The sequence below is a fragment of the Ictidomys tridecemlineatus genome, chromosome 3 (assembly GCF_052094955.1).
Source record: "Ictidomys tridecemlineatus isolate mIctTri1 chromosome 3, mIctTri1.hap1, whole genome shotgun sequence".
Lineage (NCBI taxonomy): Eukaryota > Metazoa > Chordata > Mammalia > Rodentia > Sciuridae > Ictidomys > Ictidomys tridecemlineatus.
Window position 1 is genome coordinate 61298870 of NC_135479.1, and position 24899 is coordinate 61323768.

At 42.5% G+C, this 24899-nt stretch overlaps 1 protein-coding gene and 1 long non-coding RNA gene across 9 annotated transcripts in view; both read left to right on the plus strand.

Moving 5' to 3' along the window:
* The window catches only part of LOC110597402 (uncharacterized), a 45527-nt gene extending 42742 nt beyond the window's left edge, over positions 1–2785 (plus strand). For 6 of the 8 annotated variants that reach the window (XR_013436387.1, XR_013436386.1, XM_078042963.1 and 3 more), the window contains 3 exons: positions 1592–1700; positions 1918–2012; positions 2256–2785. Coding sequence is in view for 4 of the 8 variants with exons in the window: in XM_078042963.1 (XP_077899089.1) it covers positions 1592–1700; positions 1918–2012; positions 2256–2500 (449 nt within the window). In the remaining 4 variants the exon portion in view is untranslated. Of the gene's footprint in view, positions 1–1252; positions 1433–1591; positions 1701–1917; positions 2013–2255 lie in introns of all 8 variants that reach the window. The other 2 variants (XR_013436388.1, XR_013436385.1) reach the window with 1 other exon arrangement.
* A 3378-nt stretch (positions 2786–6163) lies between these two features.
* The window catches only part of LOC144376191 (uncharacterized), an 81661-nt gene continuing 62925 nt past the window's right edge, over positions 6164–24899 (plus strand). The window contains exons 1-2 of the long non-coding RNA XR_013436390.1: positions 6164–10831; positions 16906–16998. This is a non-coding gene — a long non-coding RNA (uncharacterized LOC144376191). The remainder of the gene's footprint in view (positions 10832–16905; positions 16999–24899) is intronic.

Genomic DNA, 24899 nt, shown 5'->3' on the forward strand with positions numbered 1-24899 from the left:
CTCTTCTTACCCCACTATGAGTCAGCCTCCTTGTATCAGAGAAAACATTTGGCATTTTTTTTTTGATTGGCTAACTTCACCTAGCATTATCTTTTGAATGCCATTCATTTACCTGAAAATGCCATGATTTTATTCTCTTTTATTGCTGAATGAGCAGTATATATATTGTACACACACACACACACACACACACACACACACAGCGACGATTTACAACTCTCCTAGCTAATGTATGAGGGTTCTGATTTCTCCACATCAATGCCAACACTAGTTATCTTATGGTTTTTATTTTTTAAAATTACATCCATCTTATTGGGTGAGAGGTGATATTTCATTGTGATTTGATGAGCATTTCTATACTAACTTATGTTATTGAACATCCTTTCATGTGTTGTTGGCCATTGTATATCTTGTTTCCAAAATGACCACTACAGTCATTTTCCACTTTTAGTTATTTGTCTCTTGTTTGTTGAGTTATGAGTTTTCAATATCTCCGAATACTAGACCCTGAGAAATATGATTTGCAGTATTTTCACCCATACTGTAGGTTGTCTCCTCACATTCTTGCCTGTTTCACCTAGGTTCTCTAATTTCTTGCACACCCGTTCACAGTTTGGTCTTATCACCCTTTCTATATTGGTAAGGTTGGTAGTAATGCTCACTCTTTCTCCTAACAGGCTAGCAAACACCTTGTCAACTTTTGATCCTACTGACAGGAGTTTTAATTCTCTAATTGTTTTACCTCTGCTTTAACTTTCACTACATTCATTCTTCCTCCTGGTTTTGGGTTTAGTTCACTTTCTCTTTTTGAGTTCCTTAATGTGTAAAGTTAAATTGTTTCCTTAAGACCGTTCTAAAATAAAGACTGGAGTCGTGAATACCCCAGCTCTCAATGATTGGTGAAACAGCATGAAGACACAAGGTGTGACCCTACCTTCTCCACAACCAGAGATATGAACCATAATCATTCTGCTATCATACATGACAAATTGTTAGAGTTTAAAAAAAAGAGTGAAAAAAAAAACTGGTGGAACAACTAGACGAAATATCAGAACAGAAATAGAGGACTCAGCACAGACGCCGCTGCCGGTGCCCAGAGGTCTCCCGGCCATGGAAACCTCAGGCTACCTCCGCGGTGACTGCGCCGAGGAGCCGAGACCTCCTGTCCAATCAGCACCCGGCTGCGTGCTGCTCCCTCTGCTCTGCTCTGATGTCGCATCCTGGATCTTCCAACCCCCACCCCCACCCCCAGCAACCACTTGCTGCAGCCACAGAAGATACCGCTACCCCGGACCACGTGACTGCGGACGCCCGCTGCTGACCCCAGGAGATGCCTGGTGACGCGGTCCCTACAGCTGCGCCACCGCGGTAGCCGGGCCCTGTGCTGCCGCCACCGCTGCTGGCCAGCTGCCTGCTGCAGGGGAGGCTCCAGGTTTGGTACTCCGTGGCTGCACCTATTTTGGGCAGGGCCTGGGGCACGGGTGCCAGCATGTTTACCACCACAAGAACCTCAGATGTCTATTTTGTCGATATCCCTGAGGCACAGGTGGTTTCAGAGGTGGATGACACTAGCATGTTATGTGTGTTCCAGGCACACTCCCGAGGAGCCTGGTGGAGACCCTGGAGACAATACCCTCTCTTCCCTGTCTACTATCTCCAGTTTTTTTTATCCAACAGGAGATGGACCTAATGTCAGAAAGGTAAGCCCACCCAGGGTGACAGGGTCACATATAGCTGTGAGTCCTGATACTGGCCCTGTGCCTCTCATCCTCAGCCTTCTCCTCTGAACTGTGGGGTGCCAAGAACACTGACCTCATGGTAGGAAAGGCCAGGCCTCTCATACTGCTGCCCCCTTCCCTCCTGGGTGGTCTCCTCACTCCCTCACTGACTTCACTACCCACTTGGTAATGTCCACAGCCAGGTCATGGTCACAGGTGCTGAAATGGAGGACCAAGGCCACCATATCCCAGACTTGATAGAAAACCCAGAGCCCATGGAGGAAGAGGCCGAAGGTGAGGAGGACTGAGGTGGGGTATGAGTATGTAGGAATGGGATGGGGCTTGAGATGCAGAGCATTTCTTCCAGAAACTGGGGCAGGGCAGGCACAATGAGAAGCAGAGGTGTCACTGTCTGCATGCATTCTGGGGACACTGCCAGGGTTGGGTTTGTGTATGGAACCGTGTGAAAGGCAGTGGGAAATATTTTGTCCCTTGGAAGGAACATAGACAGTTTGTTGACCTTTATTCCTCTTGTAGCTGCAGGGCCACCTCCGGTGCTTGGGGACACTCCAGCTCAAATTCCACCACCTCCACCACCTGAGAGAGAGCTGGACCTGGAAAGGCCTGCAATGGCAGATCCTGGCCAAGAACTCCTGCTGGACCCTCAGGCAGCGCCTCTTACCGAGACCAATCCAGAGCCTCCATTCCTTGCCCCTACTTTTCTTTTCTTCCTTCTTTTTATTTTATGTTTTTATTTTTTATGTATGCTTTGCTTCTTTTAAAATGAAACATTCTATTTGTTTTTGAAAAGATTCAGTTAATTGGCATTAAGGGCATTCTCTAAACTGTGCACTAGTCACCACTATGTCGTTCCAGAACATTTTCCTGAATTTGGTGGATATCGAACCACTCCCTCCCCCACCCTCCTGCTAGTCTCCAACAACCCTTCAGCTTTCTAGTCCCGTGATATGCCTAGTCTGCATTTTTCAAACCAGCGCAGTCTCATTTCTCCTGGGGCACATAATGTGGAAAGAGACTATTTAATAAAGTTTCTTTAGAACGGTAAACGCCATACAGGTCTAAGTTTTCTTGTTTTCTTTCTTTCTTTTTCTTTTTTTTTTTTATTTGTGTGTGTATGCTGGGGGTTGAACCCAGGAGTACTTTACCACTGAGCTACATCCATAGTCATTTTCCTTTTTCATTTTGAGACAGGGTCTCCTCAATTACTGAGGCTGGCCTCAAACTTGAACCCTTTTGCTCAAGGCAGTGTAATTTGGAAATAGGAAGAAACCTCTATGTTCAAAGCTTGGAGAACAAATAAATCATCTGTGTAACAGCTGCACCAGGCAATGCCATCCAGCAGGGAATACAACAATGTCCACCTCTTTGTCATTAGGCAAGTAAATCTCCACCCAGTGCTGAACAAAAGAGTATGCAGAGATGTCATTTATGGTAATATCAACAACAAGTCAAACAAATTAATAAAGCACATAGAAACATACATACTCAGACTAGATTGTAAGGATATGTAAGTTAAGATACAGGAAAAGGTAAGAAACCCCAGCTCAACTTCCATTACCACCTCTGCCACCTGAGAGAGCACCAGGGTCAGAAACACCTTCAACAGCAGCTTCAGGCCTATGGCTCCTAGTGGCCCCACAGCCAGCCCCACCCACTGAGGGCCCAATGCACCTGCTCCCACCCCAGAGCTCCCTTTCCCCCTTCTCTTATTTTTTTTCGCCTTTTCATTTTATGTATTTATTTTTTTTACAACTAGTTTATTTCATAATTTAAGGTTGTATTTTTTAAAACATTCAGCTTATTGGCTTCAAGTGCATCCCATTGTCCCGTATCTGGTACCCACACCCACTCCTTCCCCCTCTTTCTCCTGCTAGTCTCCAAGGAACACTCATTTTTCTCTCCCTTGGATTTGCCTCTACTGGGTTTTTTTCACATCATTGCAGGGTGACTTCTGTTTGGCCACATAATATTGGAAGGGACTGTTTAAGTTTGAATTTTCTTTGAATGGTAGATCCCATATTGGTCTAAAAGGTTTTATTTTTCATTATTTGATTTTTTGTTTGTTTATTTATTTATTTATTGGTACTAGGGATTGAACCCAGGGGTGCTTTACCACTGAACCACATCCCCTGTCCTTTTTCTTTCTAATTTTGATATGAAGTCTCACCAAGTTGTTGAGGCTCTCCCTAAGTTGGGGAAACCGGCCTCCAATTGGCAATTGTCCTGCCTCATCCTCCCGAGTCACTGGGATACAAGTATGCACTACCTGCAGCAGGCCTATGTTTATATGTAAAAAAGTAAAGCTCCTTAGAAAATACTTTCATTACAATGAAGTTGAAAATGTTTTTCTGTGACTGAAGAGTCAGAAGTCACAAAGGAAATACTGGCTTCTGGTGGAAAAACAAAAAGAAGATAGATACTTATAAAGACCAACCATAACCAGCAAAGTGTTCCTTTAAAACCCAGGCTGAAAAAAAACACAACAAAGCCTAGACGGATAAAATATTAGTTATTAGGTGTCCCCCAAAAGCTCATGTGTGAGACAATGCAAGAGGGTTTAGAGGTAAACTGATGGGGTTAAGATTGCCTTAACCCAATTAGTAAATTAGTCACCTGTCAGGTGTGTGTGTGTGTGTGTGTGTGTGTGTGTGTGTGTATGCTGGGGGTTAAACTTAGGGACACTATGGACTGGTAAGGTGTGAATGGAGGAGGTGGGTCAGTGGGGGCTGTGCCTTTGGAGTCTATATTGTTGCTTATATTCTTGATAATTGCCATTCTGACTGGAGTGAGATGAAATAATTTTGATTTGCATTTCTCTAATTGCTAGACATGAAAGATTAATGTTTTTTCATATATTTGTCCTCTTCTGAGAAGTGTCTGTTCAGGTCCTTGGCCCATTTACTGATTGGGTTATTTGGTTTTTTCAGTGCTTAGCTTTTTGAGTTCTTTATATACCCTAGAGATTAGTGCTCTATCTGATGTGTGAGGGGAAAAGATTTGCTCCCAGCATGTAGGCTGTCTGTTCACCTCACAGATTGTTTCTTTTGCTGAGAAGAAACTTGTTAGTTTGAATCCATCCCATTTATTGATTCTTTTTACCAAAAAATTCCACCAGAAAACTTCTAGAACTAGTAAATGAATTCAGGAAAGTAGCAGGATATAAAATCAACACCCATAAATCAAAGGCATTTCTGTATATCAGTGCCAAATCCTCTGAGAGGGAAATGAGAAAAACTACCCCATTTTCAATATCCTAAAAAAAAAAAAAAATACTTGGGAATCAACTTAACAAAAGAGGTGAAAGATCTATACAATGAAAAATAAAGAAACCTAAAGAAAGAAATCAAAGAAGACTTTAGAAGAGGAAAGATATACCTTGCTCTTGGATACACAGAATTAATATTGTCAAAATGACCATACTACAAAAAGGCCCTTTACAAATTTAATGCAATTCCAATCAAAATCCCAATGGCATTCCTCATAATAGAAAAAGCAATCATGAAATTCATCTGGAAAAATAAAAGACCCAGAATAGCTAAAGCAATCCTTAGCAGGAAGAGTGAAGCAGGTGGCATAAAAACTAAAAACTATACTATAGTTTTTGACCTTAAAACTATACTATAGTAACAAAACTATACTATAGTTTTTGACCTTAAAACTATACTATAGTAACAAAACCAGAATGGTATTGACACCAAAACAGACTGGCAGACCAATGGTACAAATAGAGGACACAGAGAGTAACCCACAAAATTACAATTATATTAGACAAAGATGCCAAAAACATGCATTGGAAAAAAGATAGCCTCTTCAACAAATGGTGCTGGGAAAACTAGAAATCCATATGCAACAAAATGAAATTAAACCCCTATCTTTCACCATACAAAAATCTCAACTCAAAGTGGATCAAGAACCTAGGAATAAAACCAGAGACTCTGCATCTAACAGAAGAAAAAGTAGGGGGGCTGGGGTTTGGCTCAGCAGTAGAGCACTCACCTAGTGCGTGTGAGGCCCTGGGTTTGATCCTCAGCACCACATAAAAATAAATAGATAAAATAAAGATATTGTGTCCAACTACAACTAAAAAAATAATTTTTAAAAAAATAAAGAAGAAAAAGTAGGCCCTAATCTCCATCACATGGGATTAGGCCCCAACTTCCTTAATAAGACTCTTATAGCACAAGAAGTAAAACCAAGAATCTTCCTTTTTTTTTCTTGATCTCTCTAGGTGATGTTTTGTTAGTTTTGATGATCTTTTCAAAGAAACAACTTTAGATTTTATGGAAAATCTATCTACAGTATTTTTGTTCTCTCACTTATCCTCATCTTTAATCTGTGTTATTTCCTTCCTTCATTTAACTTGGGTTTAGATCATAATTATTTTTCTAGGCTGTTAACATGTAAATTAAGGTATGGAAATTAAATTAAGTCAACAGACAGTTGCCTTGAAGACAATACACAGAGTTCAACTTAAACCACAATGAAATATCACTGCACAGCTATTAACATAAAAAATAGTCACCACACCAAAAGCTGTAAAGAGGCAGAGAAGCTGGTTCACTCACATGTTGCTGGTAGGAATTTAAAATAGCATAGCCACTGTGGAAAACAGTTTTTTTAAAAACAAATATCATTTGATGTATCAAATGTATGTCTGAGAATTTATGCAGAGCCATGAGGATATTAATATTCACACCTCTCAAAAATACCCTTATATTCAATCTTTTCTAGCTTTATTATTTGTAAGAGCCCAAACTGGAATCAACCCAAATGTCCATTTCTAGATGACTGTACACCCAAACTGTGCTACATCCATAACAGGGAAAACTGCTCAGCAGTAAAGAGGAATAAAAGCAGATACATGCAATGACCTGTATGAGTCTAAGGAAAATTGTCCTGAATGAATTTTAAAAAAAAACAATCACAAAAGAATACATACTGGAGGGTCTATTTGATCTATGTAAAATTCATAAAATGATAAAATCATAGAAATGGGAGAAATGGAGGGTGGGGACAGGATAAAAATATGGTGTGGCTTTAAAGAACAAGGTGTGGGCTGTCTGCAGAGATGGAGATGCTCTGCATCCTCACTATCAGTGTCATCCTTGGTAATATTGAACTATAATTTTTCAAGCTATTACCTCTGGGAAAAAGTGAATAAAAGATACACAAGATCTGTTATCTTTATGCTTATAAATGAAAATGTTTATTTAAAAACAGAAACAACCCAGGGACTGGGTGTGACTGTGGGAGAGCACTTGCTTAGCACACATAAGGCCGTGGGTCCATCCCCAGCACCCATTGGCTCAACAGTAGAGTATTTGTTTTTAATGGTATCTCCTAAAGTCAGGTGTTTGCAGTTTTGTGCACATGTCTGATATTTTCTGAAAAAAAATAACTTGGGTGATATGATTATAGGTGATTTTAAGCTTTTATTTCACATTTTAAAAGATCAGTGCAAGCTTCATTAGTTTTATGTAATGCAAACAGCATTTATTCATTGTGATTCTGCAAAAACAAATAAAAGGCTGAAAACCAAACAGCAGAAAGTAGGAATCCCAACTGGAGGAACTAGAAATCTCACACATTATGAAATGAAAACTTTACAGATGAGAATGTAAAGTGATTTGACCACTTTGGAAAACAGATTGAAAATGTCTTTACAAGTTGGATATACAGGGAAAGATACCAGGGTGGGGATGTAGCTCAGTGGTAGAGCAATTTCCTCACACATACAAGTCCTGAATTCAATTCCCAGCACTGTTTTTTTTTTTTAAGTTGGATATAAGCTATCACATAATCTAAACCAAGTGCAGTAAAACTGTAAGTCCATAAAGTGACTTTTGGAGGAATGTACATATGAATGTGTTTCTAATAATTCCTGAAGACTTGGAAACAATGCAGATGTCCATTAGCAGATGAAGGTCGGAACAAACTCATGCGAGGATGAAAGGTTGACATAAGAATACCATAGACAAATCTGAAAATTATTATGTTGAAAGAGGCTAGACACAAAAGAGTATATACCTTATAGTAACATCTATTTTTAAAAAAACTGTAGAGAATGTAAACTAATTAAGAGAGTGGCAGAAAGCAGATGAGTGTCTGCTTGGGTTAGAGGGAGTAGGAATAGCAGGCAGAAAGTGACTGAAGAGGACCAGTAGGAAACATGTCAAGATGATGAATGCATATGTTCACTTTGATGATCAGCTTTCCATTACTGCAGCAAACTACCTGAGATAATCATCATATAAAGAGGAAAAGTTTATGTGGCTTACAGGTGTGGAGGTTTCAATTCATAGCTGAGTGGACCCTTTGCTTTTAGGGCTGTGGTGAGGCAGCTTATCCTGACAAGAAGAGTTAGGAGAGCAAACCATTTGGCCCCAAGTCCCAATTCCTAAAGGTCCCACCACCTAATTGTGCCATAGGTAGGAACCAAGCCTGTAAATGGCCCTTTGGGAACACTTCAGATTCAAATTATAGCATTCACTGTTCTGATGGTGGTGACGATCTTACAGGTGTGCACACATGTGAATGCTTGCCAAGTCGTAGGCTTTAACTGTTTGCAGTGCTTTGTGTGGCGATCTGCTCATGCAGATGTGTTTATACAGGAATAAATCAAAAACTCTCAAATGAAAAACTTTACAAGAGGAATAGGGGGGATTTTATAAGATGCTGGCAATCTGGGCCCTCTTCCATGCCCAGGTCCAAGACTGGGAAGAGGGACAGACACTGCTGGGCCCCCTGCAGTTTCAGCTCCCTCCACGTGCGTGTCATCCTCAATGAAAAGAGGCCCACCTGTCCAGCCAGTCACCCTAGGCCTTCTGGAAAGCACCTGTCCAGCTCAGCACCGCTGGCTCTCCTTCATAAGCATTGCACAATAAATCTTATGTAAAGATATGAACTTCAGGGGCTGGGGCTCAGTGGTAGAGCACTTGCCTAGCATACAGGAGGCACTGGGTTGGATCCTCAGCACCACATAAAAATAAACAAATAAAATAAAGGCATTCTGTCCATCTACAACTACAAAATTTTTTAATTATTTAAAAAAGAAGATACATCTCATCCATCTCCAGGTGTCTTCTTGAGTGTCTCAGCAACCTTTCCTGCTGCCCTAGCACAACAGGGCCTCCCAAAACTTCAGATCCTTCTTCACCAGAGTGTGTGCTCTGAGGCATTCTGTAAAGTACATGTGATTGGGGACCTGCGCTTTTATAACGAAGCCTAACATGACTTATCACAGCAAAGGAAAGTGCACTGCAGCTGCTGAGGCCAGCTGCGGTGCTCCAGGTGATATTAGTACTGATGACATTTCCACCTCTCTCCCTTATCCGTAAAGGTGGACTGTGTTAGCCCGGGTCCTGGTGATGCAGAACCCAGCAGAGGCTGCATGTGGCCAACCATCCTCAAGCTCTCACAGCAAGTGTGGAGCATGAATGTCTGCCTGAATTACTCAGTTTTCTGTTGCTATAACATAATATGTGAGCACTGTCAGTCTCACACAAGTCCCTGAATTCATTCCCCAGCACTGCCATGTGAGGATGAATGGTATAATCTGTTTAGCTCACAGTTTGGGAGGCTGAGAGCCCAAGATTGGACAGCCCCATCTGTTTGGCCTCTCGTGGAGTCCTCCTGGCAGGCAGCATTGCAGGGTTGGAGCATATTGCAGACGAGATCACAGGACAAGATAGAAGCCTCCGGAGCTTGGCTGGCTCTTTTATAAATATATATACACACACACACATACACATACATACATATACACATATATGTATATTTATATATTTTTTTAATTCTACATGGACACACTATCTTTATTTTGTTTATTTATTTATTTTTATGTGGTGCTGAGGATGGAACCCAGGGTCTCACACGTGGGAGGCAAGCGATCTACCGCTGAGCCACAACCCCAGCCCAGGCTTGCTCTTTTTATAAGAACCTGTTCTCTGGAAACTAGCGAGTCTCCCACAATACCTACATTAATCTGTGCCCCCAATAACCTAACCACCTTCTACAAGGTGCCAACTCTTAAAGATCCCAGCACATCTCAATGATCACCATGCTGTGGGCCAAGATTCCAGCACAGAAACTTTTGGTGAGGACGAGCAGAGGAATGAAGCTGCCACACCAGTCTACTAAAAGACTCGTGGCACTGATAAGCCAATCTACTCCAACAGTTTTGTTTCCAAGTTTTCTTTGAAAAATATGGGGGGGGGGGAAACTACAAAAATGTTTTCTTTTTCAGATCCAAGCAGAACGGTGTGGAGAAAACTCTTGGAAGCTCCGTTTTTCCTGAGTTCCATGTCCCATCTCCAGCGCTGACCAGGTTCCTGGGAGCAATAATGACACATAGAACTGTAGTCAGGCCCAGAACCAGGGGCACAGGACAGAAAGAGTTCTCGGGGTGACCTGGGGCTCCCAGCCTGCTGCGTTTCCCTCATGCAGCCTCAGGCAGGCAGAGGAGGGGCTTCTGCCCAAACCAGCTGCAGCCCGTCATGCCCTGAACCAGGGCAGGAGATAAAGACAAGGCACCCACAGGGAGGACAGGACAGGAGCCTGTGGGCAGAGAAGCCTGCTCTCCACAGGCACCGCAGACGCAGGTCTCTGCTGTGGTGACAGCTGGGAAATTGCACAGGCACCTTGACTCCTTCAAGCCCACTAACTAGGGATCCTGGGAATCCAGTAAACCTGCCCTTTGTTGGTCCACAGGCAAAGAACTGGGATAGTGATCCCATACATATGAACCTATACTCTCCAACATGGCACATTATTTGGATGGAGGACTTCTTATAATACTCCGTCTTTACTACCCTGTAATTCATTTCCAAATAAAGAAATGGTCACCTGCTCAGTAGATTTCCAAAATACCCATAAATTTTACACAAACATAGCACCAATGAACTAATAAAATCTATGAAGTGTTAGAACAATGTTTGGGATCACTCAAGCCAGTTTTCCTCTCAAAACTCAAATATGGTCAGGGTTGGGAGTTCAGGTGTGAACTCAGCAGGGGAAGAGGCAGGGAGGACCTGGACCAGGACCCTGCCCTGCAAGCTGGTGGAGGAGACGCGAACACCTCTGCACACAGGGAGGTGAGTATTGTAGAAATCAGCACAGGGCATCCCAGGACAGCAGAAAGGGACCTAAATTGGACTGAGAGAGGGAAAAATACAAGGAAAATTTCACTGAGGAAAGGACACAAAGTGAGCCTGGAAGGAGGATTGGAAACATGTCCACCCTACAAGGAGAAGATAAGGACACATAGAAGGGAGACGGTTAATTTTAGTGTCTGTGTGGCTGGATGAAGGAATACCTAGAGAAGTGGGAAAGCGTATCTGTGGGTGTGTGTCCCTGAGGACGCTTCCAGAGGAGATGGCCTGTGAGTCAAAGTGGAAGAGGTGGGGAAATCCACTTTCCATGTGGGTGGGCACCTTGCAATTGACCAGGGAAGTTCCATGCTCCACGTGGAACCATGCATTCGACTGCGGGCCCAGACAGAGCAGAAACAGAGAAAAGGGTTTTTGTCTCTCTGCTGGAGCTGAACACTCTCCTCCTGCAGCCTTGGACATCAGAACTCTCTGGCTTTGGGATCCCAGGACTTACACCAGCAGAACCGCAGGCTCTCAGGCCTTCACCTCAGTCTGAGAATTACATCACTGTCTTCCCTGGTTTTAAGACTTTTGGACTTGGACTGAGCCACACTACCAACATCCCAGGGTCTCCAGCCCAAGACAGCTTGTCACAGGATACTGTGCCTCCAAAAATCACATGAGCCAATTCCACCAAAAAAACTCTCTCTCTCTCTTTCTCCTCTGTCTGTCTGTCTGTCTATCTATCTATCTATCTATCTATCCATCCATTCCATGAGTTCTGTCTCTGATTTATACAAAAAGAAATAGCCTCAGAGTGGGGATGTAGCTCAGTGGTTAAGAACCCTTGGGTTCAATCCCTGGTAGCAAAAAAATCAAAATAAGTTTTAAAAAGTAAAGGAAGAAAGACAGAAAGAGCCTGAGACAAGCTTAGAAGACCCTGGATGCTCGCATGACAAACAAATGAAGTGATTAATAGTGAACCAGCAAGCCAAGGGCCCTTATGCCATGAAAAGTTCATTTTTTTTAAACATTTTTACTGTAAGTGGACACAATAAACTTATTTTACTTATTTATTTTACAGTTTTAGTTGTAGATGGACATGATACATTTAGTTTATTTATTTACTTTATGTGGTGCTGAGGATCAAACCCAGGGCCTCACATGGGCTAGGACAGTTACAATGTTTCCCTGGGATCCTTGCACAGGAACCCCATTTTTACAAATCTTTTCACCCCACCCCAATCCTTACCAAGTTCTGCAGCTCTTATCTCTCAGCTTGTGCCCAAATTAATCCCCTTTGCTTTAGGTGAGGTCACAGGGTGCTTCACATGCTCTGGGATTTCCTCAAAGGGCAATAGAGGACCAAGCATTATGTCACATACCTGTGTGGAGGCCCAGGCAGAGGCAGCTTTCAGATTGTGATAAGACACTCAGCAGGTAGTAAACCCAGGTTGGTGGAGGGACTGACACACACATTCCATAAAAGCTGTGAGGGCTCCAGCAGCAGCCATGTGCACAGCACTCAGGAGAGAAACTCCCACCTGCACCATGTGCAGGTCCAAGACAGCCCCAGCTGGAGCAAAAGAGGAGGCTGAAGAAGAACAGGGGCAGCCCCCAACCAAGCAGCTGACACCCCAAATCTGGTCCTGGACCATTATAGTGGCCTCTTCCCTCTAACAGTTTCCCCAATTTTCTTTCCTGGGTAAATGGATTCCTTCAGGATGCTCTAACCAATGACATAATTCATAAATATGTAAATAGTGTATGGACTCAAGACTTTATTTGTTTTTATGTGGTGGTAGCATCTTACCCAATACCTCAAAGCGCTCTACTCTGAGCCATAACTCCAGCCAACATAATTCTTAAGCTAATTAAGCTTCTGTCTCAACCAGTTACCTGGGCCAGAGACTCTCCACCCTTTTCTTTCCACTTAACCACTTTCTCAGGAGTCATCATTCAAGTCCTGACCATATGATATTCCAGGAAAAAGAGAGCAGCCTCTGACCTCCAGCAGCTGGCCTGGGTCTTCTCCACAGTGGCCTCATTTTAACTAATTACATCTGCCAAGACATTATTTCCAAATCAGGTCATATTTTGGAATTCCAGGTGGACTTGAGATTTTGGAGGATGCTTGCCAAACCTGTACCAGTGCTCACCAGGAGATTGCTGGACAATACCCACTGCAGTTCCCCACGCCCTGAGCTGGTGCTCACCCTGGGGCCTGCTGCCACCTTTATGCAACAGTCACTTTGATAACCTGGGAGTGCTGAGGGGGGAAAGATGGAGTGGGAGGTTCTCGGAGGTCTGTTAATCATGTCTGCTGCTCATGATGGTGTTCTGGGTGTTTGGACTGGGATTTCTCCTAGAATCATCTTCCCTTGGAGCCCTTCTAGACCAGCTTTCCGGAAAGGGTCAGGCCCTGACAAGCAAACTACTACATTTCAGTGTTGCTCTCCTTTTCATTTCATTTTTTTTTTTTTTTTTTGGTGCTGGAGATTGAAGCCTGTGCCTGTGCACAGTAGGCAAGTGATCTACCATCAAAGTACATCTCCCAGACCTTAAGTTGATTTGTGTGTTTATTTTTTGTTTATTACATTTGTTTGTTTGTTTGTTTGTTTATGTTGGAGGTTGAACCCAGCGCCCACACATACAAATCACATGTTTTACCACTTAGCTACAACCTCAGACCCACAAACATTGATTCTACAAATACATGAATAATACATGGTGAATTTTATAAAATTTTAGAAAGTTTTTTTTCCTTTTCATTTCAAGCATTTAAAAATATACCAGTAATGCACAGTGATTTATTTTGTTATGTTTATATACTGAGGACCCGAAGGCTTTGTGCATACTAGGTCAGTGCTGTTCCACTGAGCTATATCCCTAGCCACTGCTGGTGATTTTTTTAAAGCATTTTTTAAATGTGTAAAATGAAGACAAGCCCAAGGAGGGTTAGGGATGTGGCTTATTGGTAGGGTGCTTTCCTAGCAATAGCCGGGCCCTGGGTTTAATCTCTACCATTACAAAAAAAAAATTAAAGCCCAAGAAAATATAATAATAATAATAATAATAACCCTGATAATCCATTCTCTCCATCTTGAATCCTCTGATTTTTAGCAAGTCATGTGGGCACCTGGATAGAGACTATAATAATGTCCATTTCCCAGTTTCCCTTGTGAAGAGGCGACCAGGTAGGATTAAAGAAAAGTGTCAAATGACAATTTCTAGGCAATGACTCTAGATAGAGCTCACAGATATCCTTTGTCCTTTCTTCCTTTTTGTTCATTCTGTTAATTATAAATGGGATGCTGTGTTGGAGCAGGAGAGCAGGGCCACACCCTACAGATAAAGTGAAATTAAGCCACCACGGTGGTACACGTCTGGAATCCCAGAGGCTTGGTAGGCTGAGGCAAGAGGATCGTCAGTTCAAAGCCAGGCTCAGCAAAAGTGAGGTGCTAAGCAACTCAGTGAGATCTTGTCTCTAAATAAAATACAAAATAGGGCTGGGGATGTGGCTCAGTGGTTGACTGCCCCTGAGTTCAATCCTCAGTACCCCCTACCAAAAAAAGTGAATTTATTCTGAATCCTGGCTGTCTATGGAAATATCAGAGAAGACCAGGACCACCCACATTCACATTTTTATGTGAAAACGATATAAATTTCTGTCTTGCTTAAGCCACTTCTATTAATTTCCTTTGGCTGCTATAACAAATTACAATCATCTCTCTGTATCCACAGTTTTCACATCCACATTTCAACCAACCCTGTATCAAAAATATTTGGGAAAAAGGTTATATTTTTGCTGATGTGTACCATATAGTAGACCTTTGATGGTGGTGTCTGCACTAAATATGTATAGACCTTTTTCTTGTCATTATTCCTTACACAATACAGTATAAGAAATATTAATACATCATTTATACTATATTAGGTATTATAAGTATTCTAAAGGTGGTTTAAAGTATGCTGGACAATGTGTGTAGAAAAAACACCAACTTATAAAAAGAACTTGAGCATTCTTGGACTTTGGTATACATGGGGCAAAACCTATCCCTTGTGGATACCAAGGGATGACTCTAATAAAATTCACTGAATTATATGCTTTCAAATTGTGATGTATGAGTTATATCTCAATTTTTAAAATAACAAAATCTGTCATCCCAAATGTAGCAACCAGGAAGTACTCAGGTGCCAAACAACAGAGTGCCTTCAACAAAACCAACTATAATAATAAAACTAATGTGAACCATTATTTATTGAGCACTTTCTGTGTTCTAGTGAATTTTTAAATAGGGGAGACCTCAGGGAGATTGTTCATTTTTAACACAGATTTGACAAAGATGAAACCCTGGGATATTGAGGAAAAGAATACTCTAAGAAGAGGGTGCAGAGGTATAAGGGACAGAGTGCTTGTTGTATTTAAGGCATATGGGAGACATAGAAGAACACGAGGCACACAGGGAGCAAGGCCCAGTCCTCTCCTCTTTGCTGGGACTGTCGCCAGTCCTACTGCCAAAGTGTCCCCATCATTTTCATTATCTGAGCGTATTTCCTATGACAATGACTTGAGGGTCAAGTTGTAGTGTGCATTCTGATTCTGAAGATCCAGCCCAGGCCCTGAGCATGTGAATTTCTAACAGTCTCCCAGGTGATGCTGATGTTGCCAGTTCTGACCCCACGCTTCCTGCAGCAAGGTGGATCTGGTTACCTACTGCTATGCAACAAGCCTTTCCAAACTTGGAGGCAGGGGCTGGGTGTGTAGCTCAGTGACACACTTTCCTAGCAGTCATTAGGCCCTGGGTCCAGTCCCCAACACCAGGTTGGGAGTGGACATGCCAATTTATAGGCATAAGCCATGACTTAGTGTCATGGTGCTGTGAGTTGACTGAACTCAGCTGGGTGGCTCTCCTGCGGGGCCTCCAGTGCAATTGCCATCAGATGCTGGCTGTGGCTACCTGACTTGGCTTACCTTGGCACTCCTGGCCTGGGATGGCTGAAACTACTGGAGATGGTCAAGCCTAGATCTATGCCATGAAGCCTTTCCAGGTGACCAGCTTGGGCTTCCTCAGGGTGGCCTGACACCCGACATTGGTAGTTATCTTTTTTCAGAATGAGCTTTGTAAAAGATACTGAAAATGCAAGGTGTTTAATGCTGAGCCCAGAAATGGGCTCGTTATCACTTCCTTGATCTTCTAAGGGCCCACCAAGATTTAAGGAAAGATAGCATAACTACTGGATGGGAGCAATTTCAAAAAAATTGGGGCCATATTTAATCCTTGAAAAAGATTCTAGTAGATTTCTCTCAGGAAAGGCTCATGGGGACACCACTGCATTCTTGAGCTTTACATACTTGGGTCCTTGTCATCTGGTTTCCTTGTAGATCTAGTCTGTGGGAGACGGTATGCTACCCTAGTTGCATTTTCTGGGATGGATGGATGAATGGATGGGTGGATGGGTTTTTTGTTTGTTTAGGGAGTCTCATTATGTTAACTAGGCTGGTCTCAAACTGCTGGGCTCAAGCAATACTCCCACCTCAACCTCTTGAGTAGCTGGGACTACAGATGCACACACCTTGCCTGGCTCTCTCCATGTTTTTGTGATAGAATCCAGGGATATTCAAGTGCAGTACAGCCACTGCCACCATCATCCAGGACTCCTTACCTCTGGGGTTTAATTTGGATCTATGGTTTTTTGCTTTTTGTTTTAATTCCTGAAATGATACAAGTAATCACAGTTTGCAAGCCCCTGGGCTCATAGAAACTGAAGGAATGGTCTGCCACTTAGCTGTCATCTGCCTTTTGGCCCTGTGACTTCAAGAGCTTTGAACTTTCTGATGTTCTTCATCTGCAAATCAAAATACTCACTTTGAAGAGATGCACTAAGGAATAGCAGACAAAGACATTTGGCACCTACTAGATGAGTAGGCATGAAAAAATTAAAAATATATCAGTTGTCAGCAGACAGAAAAGAAAAGAAATATTATAGAAGGGATGGTTAGTCAGGTCATTATTTCTAGAGCAACTGATATTATTTAACAAGAGTTGTATCACTGTTCCTTTTCTTTGTCCTAGAATTTCCCCATCTGAGTATGAATTCCAAGGAAATCACCTGTCTCAGCTTCTCGAGCCACTGGGATTGCAAGTCCAAAGCCAGCCTCGGCAAAGGTGAGGCGCTAAGCAACTCAGTGAGACCCTGCCTCTAAATAAAATACAAAACAGGGCTGGGGATGTTGCTCAGCAGTCGAGTGCCCCTGAGTTCAATCCTTGGTATCCCCCCTCAAAAAAAACCTTCTCATTGTCTGTATTGGCACCAGGAAGAAAGACCAAACTTTCAGTATCATGATGACCAATGATGCCGAGCTTCTTTTCATGTGCTTTTGGCTATTTCTATACATTCTTTGGAGAAATGACTGCTTAACTCATTTGCCTATTTTCTTTTTTTTTAACATTTTTTATTTTTTAGTTGTCAGTGGACCTTTATTTGTGCCTCACACATGCTAGGCAATGCTCTGCACTGAGCCACTGCCCAGCCCCAGGCCTGTTTTCTAATTGAATTGTTTTTCCTTTTTTTGTTTTTGAGTTATAGAAGATCTTTAAGTCTTCTAAGATACAACTCATTTATTAGATTAGGTATTGAAAATATTTTCTCTCATTCTATTGTTAGTCTTTTCATTTTCTTCAAGGGAGTCCCCAGAGAGAGAGAGAGAAGAAGGGGCCACAGGGAAAATGAACCCCTGCCAGGGCACATCCCCAGTGACCCACATCCTCCAGCCACATTCAAACTAGGATGGACCGGTCAGTTTTCAGCTCTCACAATCCAGTCACTACAACTCTGAGCATTCCTGCATTAACTCGGAAGACTTTGGGGGGACACCTTATATCCAAACCATAACAGTGGTATTTCTATTTTCTTTATTCCTTCTTTATTCATTAATTGGAATTCTTCCTAAAGGGAGAGTTATAACTTCATTAAGTTATTTTGTTATATCACCAGAGACTCAAGGGCATTTATTCTACTCTCTGGGTTATAAACCAATTCTGCCATTGTTTCATTGCTCTAATTGTTCCGAACTCTTTCAGTTTGAGTTCTAGCCTTTATACATACCCTTTTATATATATAAAACTTCCTTACTTTGGGAACACCAAAATCAGTTTGTATTTTACCTGATTCAGATCCAAGGATGCAGGGTATGGGTACCAGGTGTACTCATCGCTGCTGGAGCATCTCTCCCGTCAGTTGTCAGTGATAAGAGATATATCTGTGTTTACTCCCTGTGTATGTACACATATACACACACACACACACACACACACACACACACACACACCTGGGTTTTAAGCACCATAGGGTTCATTCTAGTCTTCCCTCTGTAACAGTGATAAGTCTGGCTCTGACTCTCTACAGTCAATTTGCTCAACCCTGGGACATATCTAAAACAGTTTTGAACTGAATCCCTTCCTCTCGCCATGCACAAAAGTTAACTCTAAATGGATCAAGGAGCTTGATATCAAATCAGAGACTCTGCGTCTGATAGAAGAAAAAGTTGGCTACGATCTACATATTGTGGGGTCGGGCTCCAAATTCCTTAATAGGACACCCATAGCACAAGAGTTAATAACAAGAATCAACAAATGGGACTTACTTAAACTAAAAAGTTTTTTCTCAGCAAGAGAAACAATAAGAGAGGTAAATAGGGAGTCTACATCATGGGAACAAATGTTTACTCCTCACACTTCAGATAGAGCCCTAATATCCAGAGTATACAAAGAACTCAAAAAATTAGACAATAAGATAACAAATAACCCAATCAACAAATGGGCCAAGGATCTGAACAGACACTTCTCAGAGGAGGATATACAATCAATCAACAAGTACATGAAAAAATGCTCACCATCTCTAGCAGTCAGAGAAATGCAAATCAAAACCACCCTAAGATACCATCTCACTCCAGTAAGATTGGCAGCCACTATGAAGTCAAACAACAACAAGTGCTGGCGAGGATGTGGAGAAAAGGGTACTCTTGTACATTGCTGGTGGGACTGCAAATTGGTACGACCAATTTGGAAAGCAGTTTGGAGATTCCTGGGAAAGCTGGGAATGGAACCACCACTTGACCCTGCTATTGCCCTTCTCGGACTATTCCCTGAAGACCTTAAAAGAGCATGCTACAGGGATGCTGCCATATCGATGTTCATAGCAGCACAATTCACAATAGCTAGACTGTGGAACCAACCCAGATGCCCTTCAATAGATGAATGGATAAAAAAAATGTGGCATCTATACACAATGGAGTACTATGCAGCAATAAAAAATGACAAAATCATAGAATTTGCAGGGAAATGGATGGCACTAGAGCAGATTATGCTTAGTGAAGCTAGTCAATCCCTAAAAAACAAATACCAAATGTCTTCTTTGATATAATGAGAGCAACTATGAACAGAGCAAGGAGGAAGAGCAGGAAGAAAAGACTAACATTTAACAGAGTCATGAGATGGGAGGGAAAGGGAGAGAAAAGGGAAATTGCATGGAAATGAAGGGAGACCCTCATTGCTATACAAAATTACATATAAGAGGTTGTGAGGGGAATGGGAAAATAAACAAGGAGAGTAATGAATTACAGTAGATGGGGTAGAGAGAGAAGAAGGGAGGGGAGGGGAGGGGAGGGGGATAGTAGGGGATAGGAAAGGTAGCAGAATACAACAATTACTAATTGGGCATTATGTAAAATTGTGGATGTATAACCGACGTGATTCTGCAATCTGCATTTGGGGTAAAATTGGGAGTTCATAACCCACTTCAATCTAATGTATGAAATATGATATGTCAAGAGCTTTGTAATGTTGTGAACAACCAATAAAAAAAAATTAAAAAAATAAATAAATAAAAAATAAAATAAAACAGTTTTGAAATTCCTGACCTATGACCCTGTGAGAAACAAATTTACCAACAGAGTACCACTTTAATATAGTTCTTTTTGCAAACATTAGCAATTCTTTATTTTCCAATTTAATTAGGAAATTACATATTTTTTAACAAAATAACTTAATGAAGTTATAACTCTCATTCCTTTCACCTTGATTGTGTGATTCATTTGAAATATAGATATGTTTGTTTGTCACCATCTAAATTGTATTTTTCGGGGCTGGGATTGTGGCTCAGTGGTAGAGCGCTCGCCTAGCATATGTGAGGCCCTGGGTTCGATCCTCAGCACCACATAAAAATAAATATAATAAAGATATTGTGTCAAACTACAACTAAAAAAATAAATACAAAAATTTTATTTTGCATTGCCCCACAGCCTGGCCAGTAGTTTAAAATTTGCATTCATGAGGCTTGCTCTTTGTCGTGCACAGTTCTGTGGGTTTTGATAAATGTGTATTGGTCTGCTCAGGTGTTATAGTACAATTCCACACACACACTGGGTAGGTTAAATAACAGAAATTTATTTTGTCACAACCCCAGGGTCCAGAAGTCCATTATCAATGTGCCATCAGGGTTGGTTTCTGGTGAGGACCCTCATCCTGGTTTAAGGTTAGCCAGTTGCCTTCTCTCAGTTCCCATGTGTTCAATACACATGGAGAGAGCACTTTGGTGCTTCTTCCTCTTCTTAGGAGAACACTAGTCCTATAGGATTAGGGTCTCCCCTCATAACCTCATTTAATGTCAATTACCTTATAGACCCTATCTCCAAATACACTCACACTAGAAGTTGGGGCTTCAACATATGAATTGTGGGGGACACATTTCAGTCCATAGCAAAGTTATGGAATCCTCTCCTCACACTGAAGTGCCATGCAGAAAAGTTCCAGCAACCCCAGAATTCCCTCCTGCTGCCCCTTCATAGTCAAACCCTTTTCCCACTCCCAGTTCCTGGTACCTACTTATTGGGTTTTTTAATCCCTATGGTTTTGCTTTTTTGAGTATGCCATCCAGATTTAAAATCTTGAATACAACATTTTGTGTCCAACTCCCTTTCACACAAAGGAATGCATCTAAGACACTTCTGCCCTGTGTTCTACTTCTGACGTGACCATCTGAATAGCTCAGGGGATCTGCTCCCAAGGGAAACTGGTGAAAATGATTTTGTGAAGAAATTAGTCTCTGAACATGATCCTAAAGGCATGCAGCAAATGAAGAAATATTTATTCAAGAAAATCCACTAAATACAGCAAGAAAAATGAGAGTTTGCAATATTTGATCCAAAACGTGTCCTCCTCCAGAAGGGGCCCAGAAACTGACCTAACCAATTCCATTTTGTCCCTCTCTGATTCCATTTGCCTCGTCAGTGTTTTTTCTCCTGAGCCTCTTTCTTCTGCAATTGCATTGGATTCTAGAAACCACAGGTCCAATTGGTAAGCATCTTCATGACAAGGAACTGAAACTACACTCAAAGAACAGTAAGACAGAGACCACCGTAGGGACAAATGCACTTCTGGACCTTAACTCACGGCCCAACAGCCATTAAAAGAGAGTGTAGGGGCTGGGGCTGGGGCTCAGTGGTAGAGCACTTGCTTAGCATGTGTGAGGCACTGGGTTCAATTCTCAGCACCACATATAAATAAAGGAATAAAATAAAGGTCCATCAACATATAAAAAAAGATAGTGTGAGTTTTTCTCTCCTTCATTAACTTGTGGCTTGTTAGTTATTGAAAGCTTGGTGTGTGCCTTACCCATTCCCACAAACAACCGTATCAGCTTCAGAGCCCTGGGCATCACTGGGGCCAGGATGTTCTTGCCATGACTCCCCAAGGACAAACAACATCAAGGATTAAAAACTGTTAAGGAGCCACCAAAAGGACACATTCCCAGGGCCCTTGATTTGCTACTTGCCATGATTTTTGTTCTCTTCCATGTGTGATCTTAACAGCTACAGCAGTTCATTGTTGTCAGAAGGCAAAGATAAATATTTATCCAGGTTGTGGCATCAATATGAAAAATTGACATTTGGCTCGAGGATGACCAGCTGCTCTTGCTTTCCTCAAAGTTAAAGAAAACACACCTTTGAAAGCAATTAGCATTCCTAAAGCTTAGCCCTCTTGCAAAAAGCCCTTTTACATGAATCAAAGGGACTCCCTCCCTTTATTCTGGGAGCCAGAATGGTCCATGCTCTGTCTCCCTTCACAAACAGAAGCCATAATAAGAGCCTTGCCCGTGTGATCATTCACCTGTTTTCATTTCTACAGTCACTAAGTCAATATTCCCATGTCCAGTGTCAACAGTGAGTCTTGCAAAACATCCCATGACAAGATTACCGGCTCTAACAAGGTGCAATCGCCTCCTGATGGGACTGAAGTTGACCCTGTAAGCAGGAGCAACCATCTCACGTGGGAACCAAATTGCCTCCTTATGAAATGATGACCTTCCCAGAGCTCCACAGAACCAGCCCTGACATAATGACCAACAGGACCATGGCTTGACCAGATGTCTACTCTGCCAGCTTTGCAAACTCCCCAGCCATGCAAGCTTGTCTTTTTTTCTACAAAACTTTTAAAGTTTCTATCAGCCCCTTGAAGAAGGGTCTTTGGTCACTGTACCCCTATTGTTGTGCTTCCCAATATGATGACCACGTTAATTAAAGCTCCTTTCTTGCCCTCCTGCACTGCTCATTTCTTTGCTAGGTATATTGAAATAGGGGATTGGGGCTGATCTGTTGGGACCCCTAGAGCCAGGGCTTTTGCCCCAGGACTCAGTAACACTCCCTCTTGGCAGCTCAGAGAGACAGAAATTTGACCCCAGTAACATTAAGATGTGACATATGAGTGCAGCTGCTGAATTTGGCAGGTCCGTTCTGAGAGACGATAAAGAGACTCTCTTATATAAGATAGTGTTTGTTTTAGTAGTCACATGAAAGCAAAAGCAAAAGTGAAAGGTGGGAGAGAAAGAGAAGAAAATACATCACTTACCAGAGAAAACACCAGCACCTGAAGTCAGGAGCTGGGGAGTCCCAGGGCAGCTTTTCAGGGTCCCCACAGGGAAGTCCCAGGCAGAGCGTCCTGTTCATGGGGGAGAGTCCAAAGTCTTACTCCTGGTGAGCTCTTCCTTAAATACAAGTTAGGACAAAGGTTCATTCTAACAGCCTGCTGACCTAGATCCCCTCAAGGACACTTTGTCCCCTCAAGGACAGGCCAGATCCCTTGAGAGTGACAGTCTTAAGTGAGTGATTCTGAGTTCTCATGAGTGAACCAAACCCACCAAGAAGTCAGCATTCTTTAGGTGTCCCATCAAGGGTGTGCGAAGGTCACACAGACACGCGGCAGGGAAGATCTGTAATACTTTCCTAAGCCCTTGAACCCCAGGCTGGCACAACCAAGAACACAGGACTGACTCTCTTTCCCCCCACCTCCCAGTCAGAGGGCTGTCTTCTCAGGAAAGCAGAAATTCTGAGTTTCTCATCTTGTCTTCAACTACCAGTTTCTGAGGCTAAGTTGTGGCTGAGTGCAGAAGGTAGGGCCTCCTTTCCTCCACCCCGTCCCCACTGGTGAGAGCAAGGCTCTACCTGAGGCACAGCACCACTGAGAGTACTGGGCCTGACTGACCTTGCCTTGGCTCCTGGAGCTGTGCTTCCATGCTGGCCGAGGTGAGGAGACCCAGGGCTGTGTTCCCCTCCACCTGTAATGCCAGATTCGTGGGAACCCAATAGACCTCCAGGAGCCGAATTCAATGCAAGCACACAACAGTCCTTATTGCAAGCTCCAGCCTGGACTTACAACCGTCCCAACACAGTGGTCCCAGGGAGTGAGTCCCAGCCCTTAGTTCAGTGAGGATTTGTAGGTTTTTGAAGGATACTCTATGCATCACAACATCCCAGAGCAAATCATTTCACACCACAGGGAAATCAAACAACTCTTAACATTGATTAGCACATTCACTGGTGGGAACAAGTTGGGTAAGGGTGATTGGTAAGTTTAAGAGGTGGATACATTTGAACTGATTTGCTTAAGCCATGAGGGGTGTGTGCTAAACTACATGGTTTCCTAACATGTTGTCAATCTACAGAACTACTGGAAGAGTCAGCTGGCATTGAGCTTGCAATAAAGACTCTTGTGTGGTTGCATCGGATTCGGCTCCTGGTGGTCTAATGAGGTCCCATGGATCTGGCATTACATCACTCAGTCAGAAATATCCATTGTCTCTGCCCCCAGCACAGCTGGGAGTCAGAGATTTTGCCCATGGAAAGAAGCAAGCTATATAAAACATAGGTCCAAATCTTTCTCCAAAGGATCTACCTTCATTTGCAGCCTCACGCCCCCAGAGAGCCCCTCGCTCTCTCCCTCCTTCCTTGTCGAATGGGGTGGTGGGACCGGGACCTATCTCGTGGCCCCGGGGTCCCCCGCCCCCTCTAGGTGCTTTGGGGGGGACAATTCCTGATTGTGGAACCTGCAGCAGAACCCTTCAGAAAGCAGGTCCCCAGCCAGCAGGGGATCTCATCTCCCATCCCTAAAGTACCCGCAGCCCTGAGTTTTAATTTGCTTGGTCTTGCTAGTCATGGACGTTTACCTACAAAAGAGTGGTTTTATTCCACTGCATATTCAACCACGCAGAGGTTGAGGGAGCACCTAGATGTGCTTTCTAAGCTACTGTTCTGCTTTAAAATGTTTTACCCCCGAATATTGTATCTTGATGATAAGGATTTATTTGGTTTTTTTATTTTAATGTTGGCTCAATTTGGGTAATTAGGGTGTGTAAGGCATATGGAAATGTGGAGAGGGGCTTTGAGGCAATAGGAAGTATGATCACTAATTATTTTTTTAAGAATTTAAATACCCAGATACAATCAGAGAAATGAAGAGGTGTGCAGCAGTTGTGTACAATAAATCAAAATGCATTCTGCTGTCATATATACCTAATTAAAACAAATTAATTAATTGAATAATTTGCCAATATTATTGATCCCCCCCAATACCTTTCTTGTCCATATTCATTCTCTGCCCTGAAAGTACCTTTATTACCCAGTTGTGCCTCATTCTTAAGCAACTTTGCTTTTATAGTATTGAACATTTATTTTATCGAATGTACAGTCTCAGTTGTACTTGATTACCCCAATGTGGAACCTTTGCATATGTCT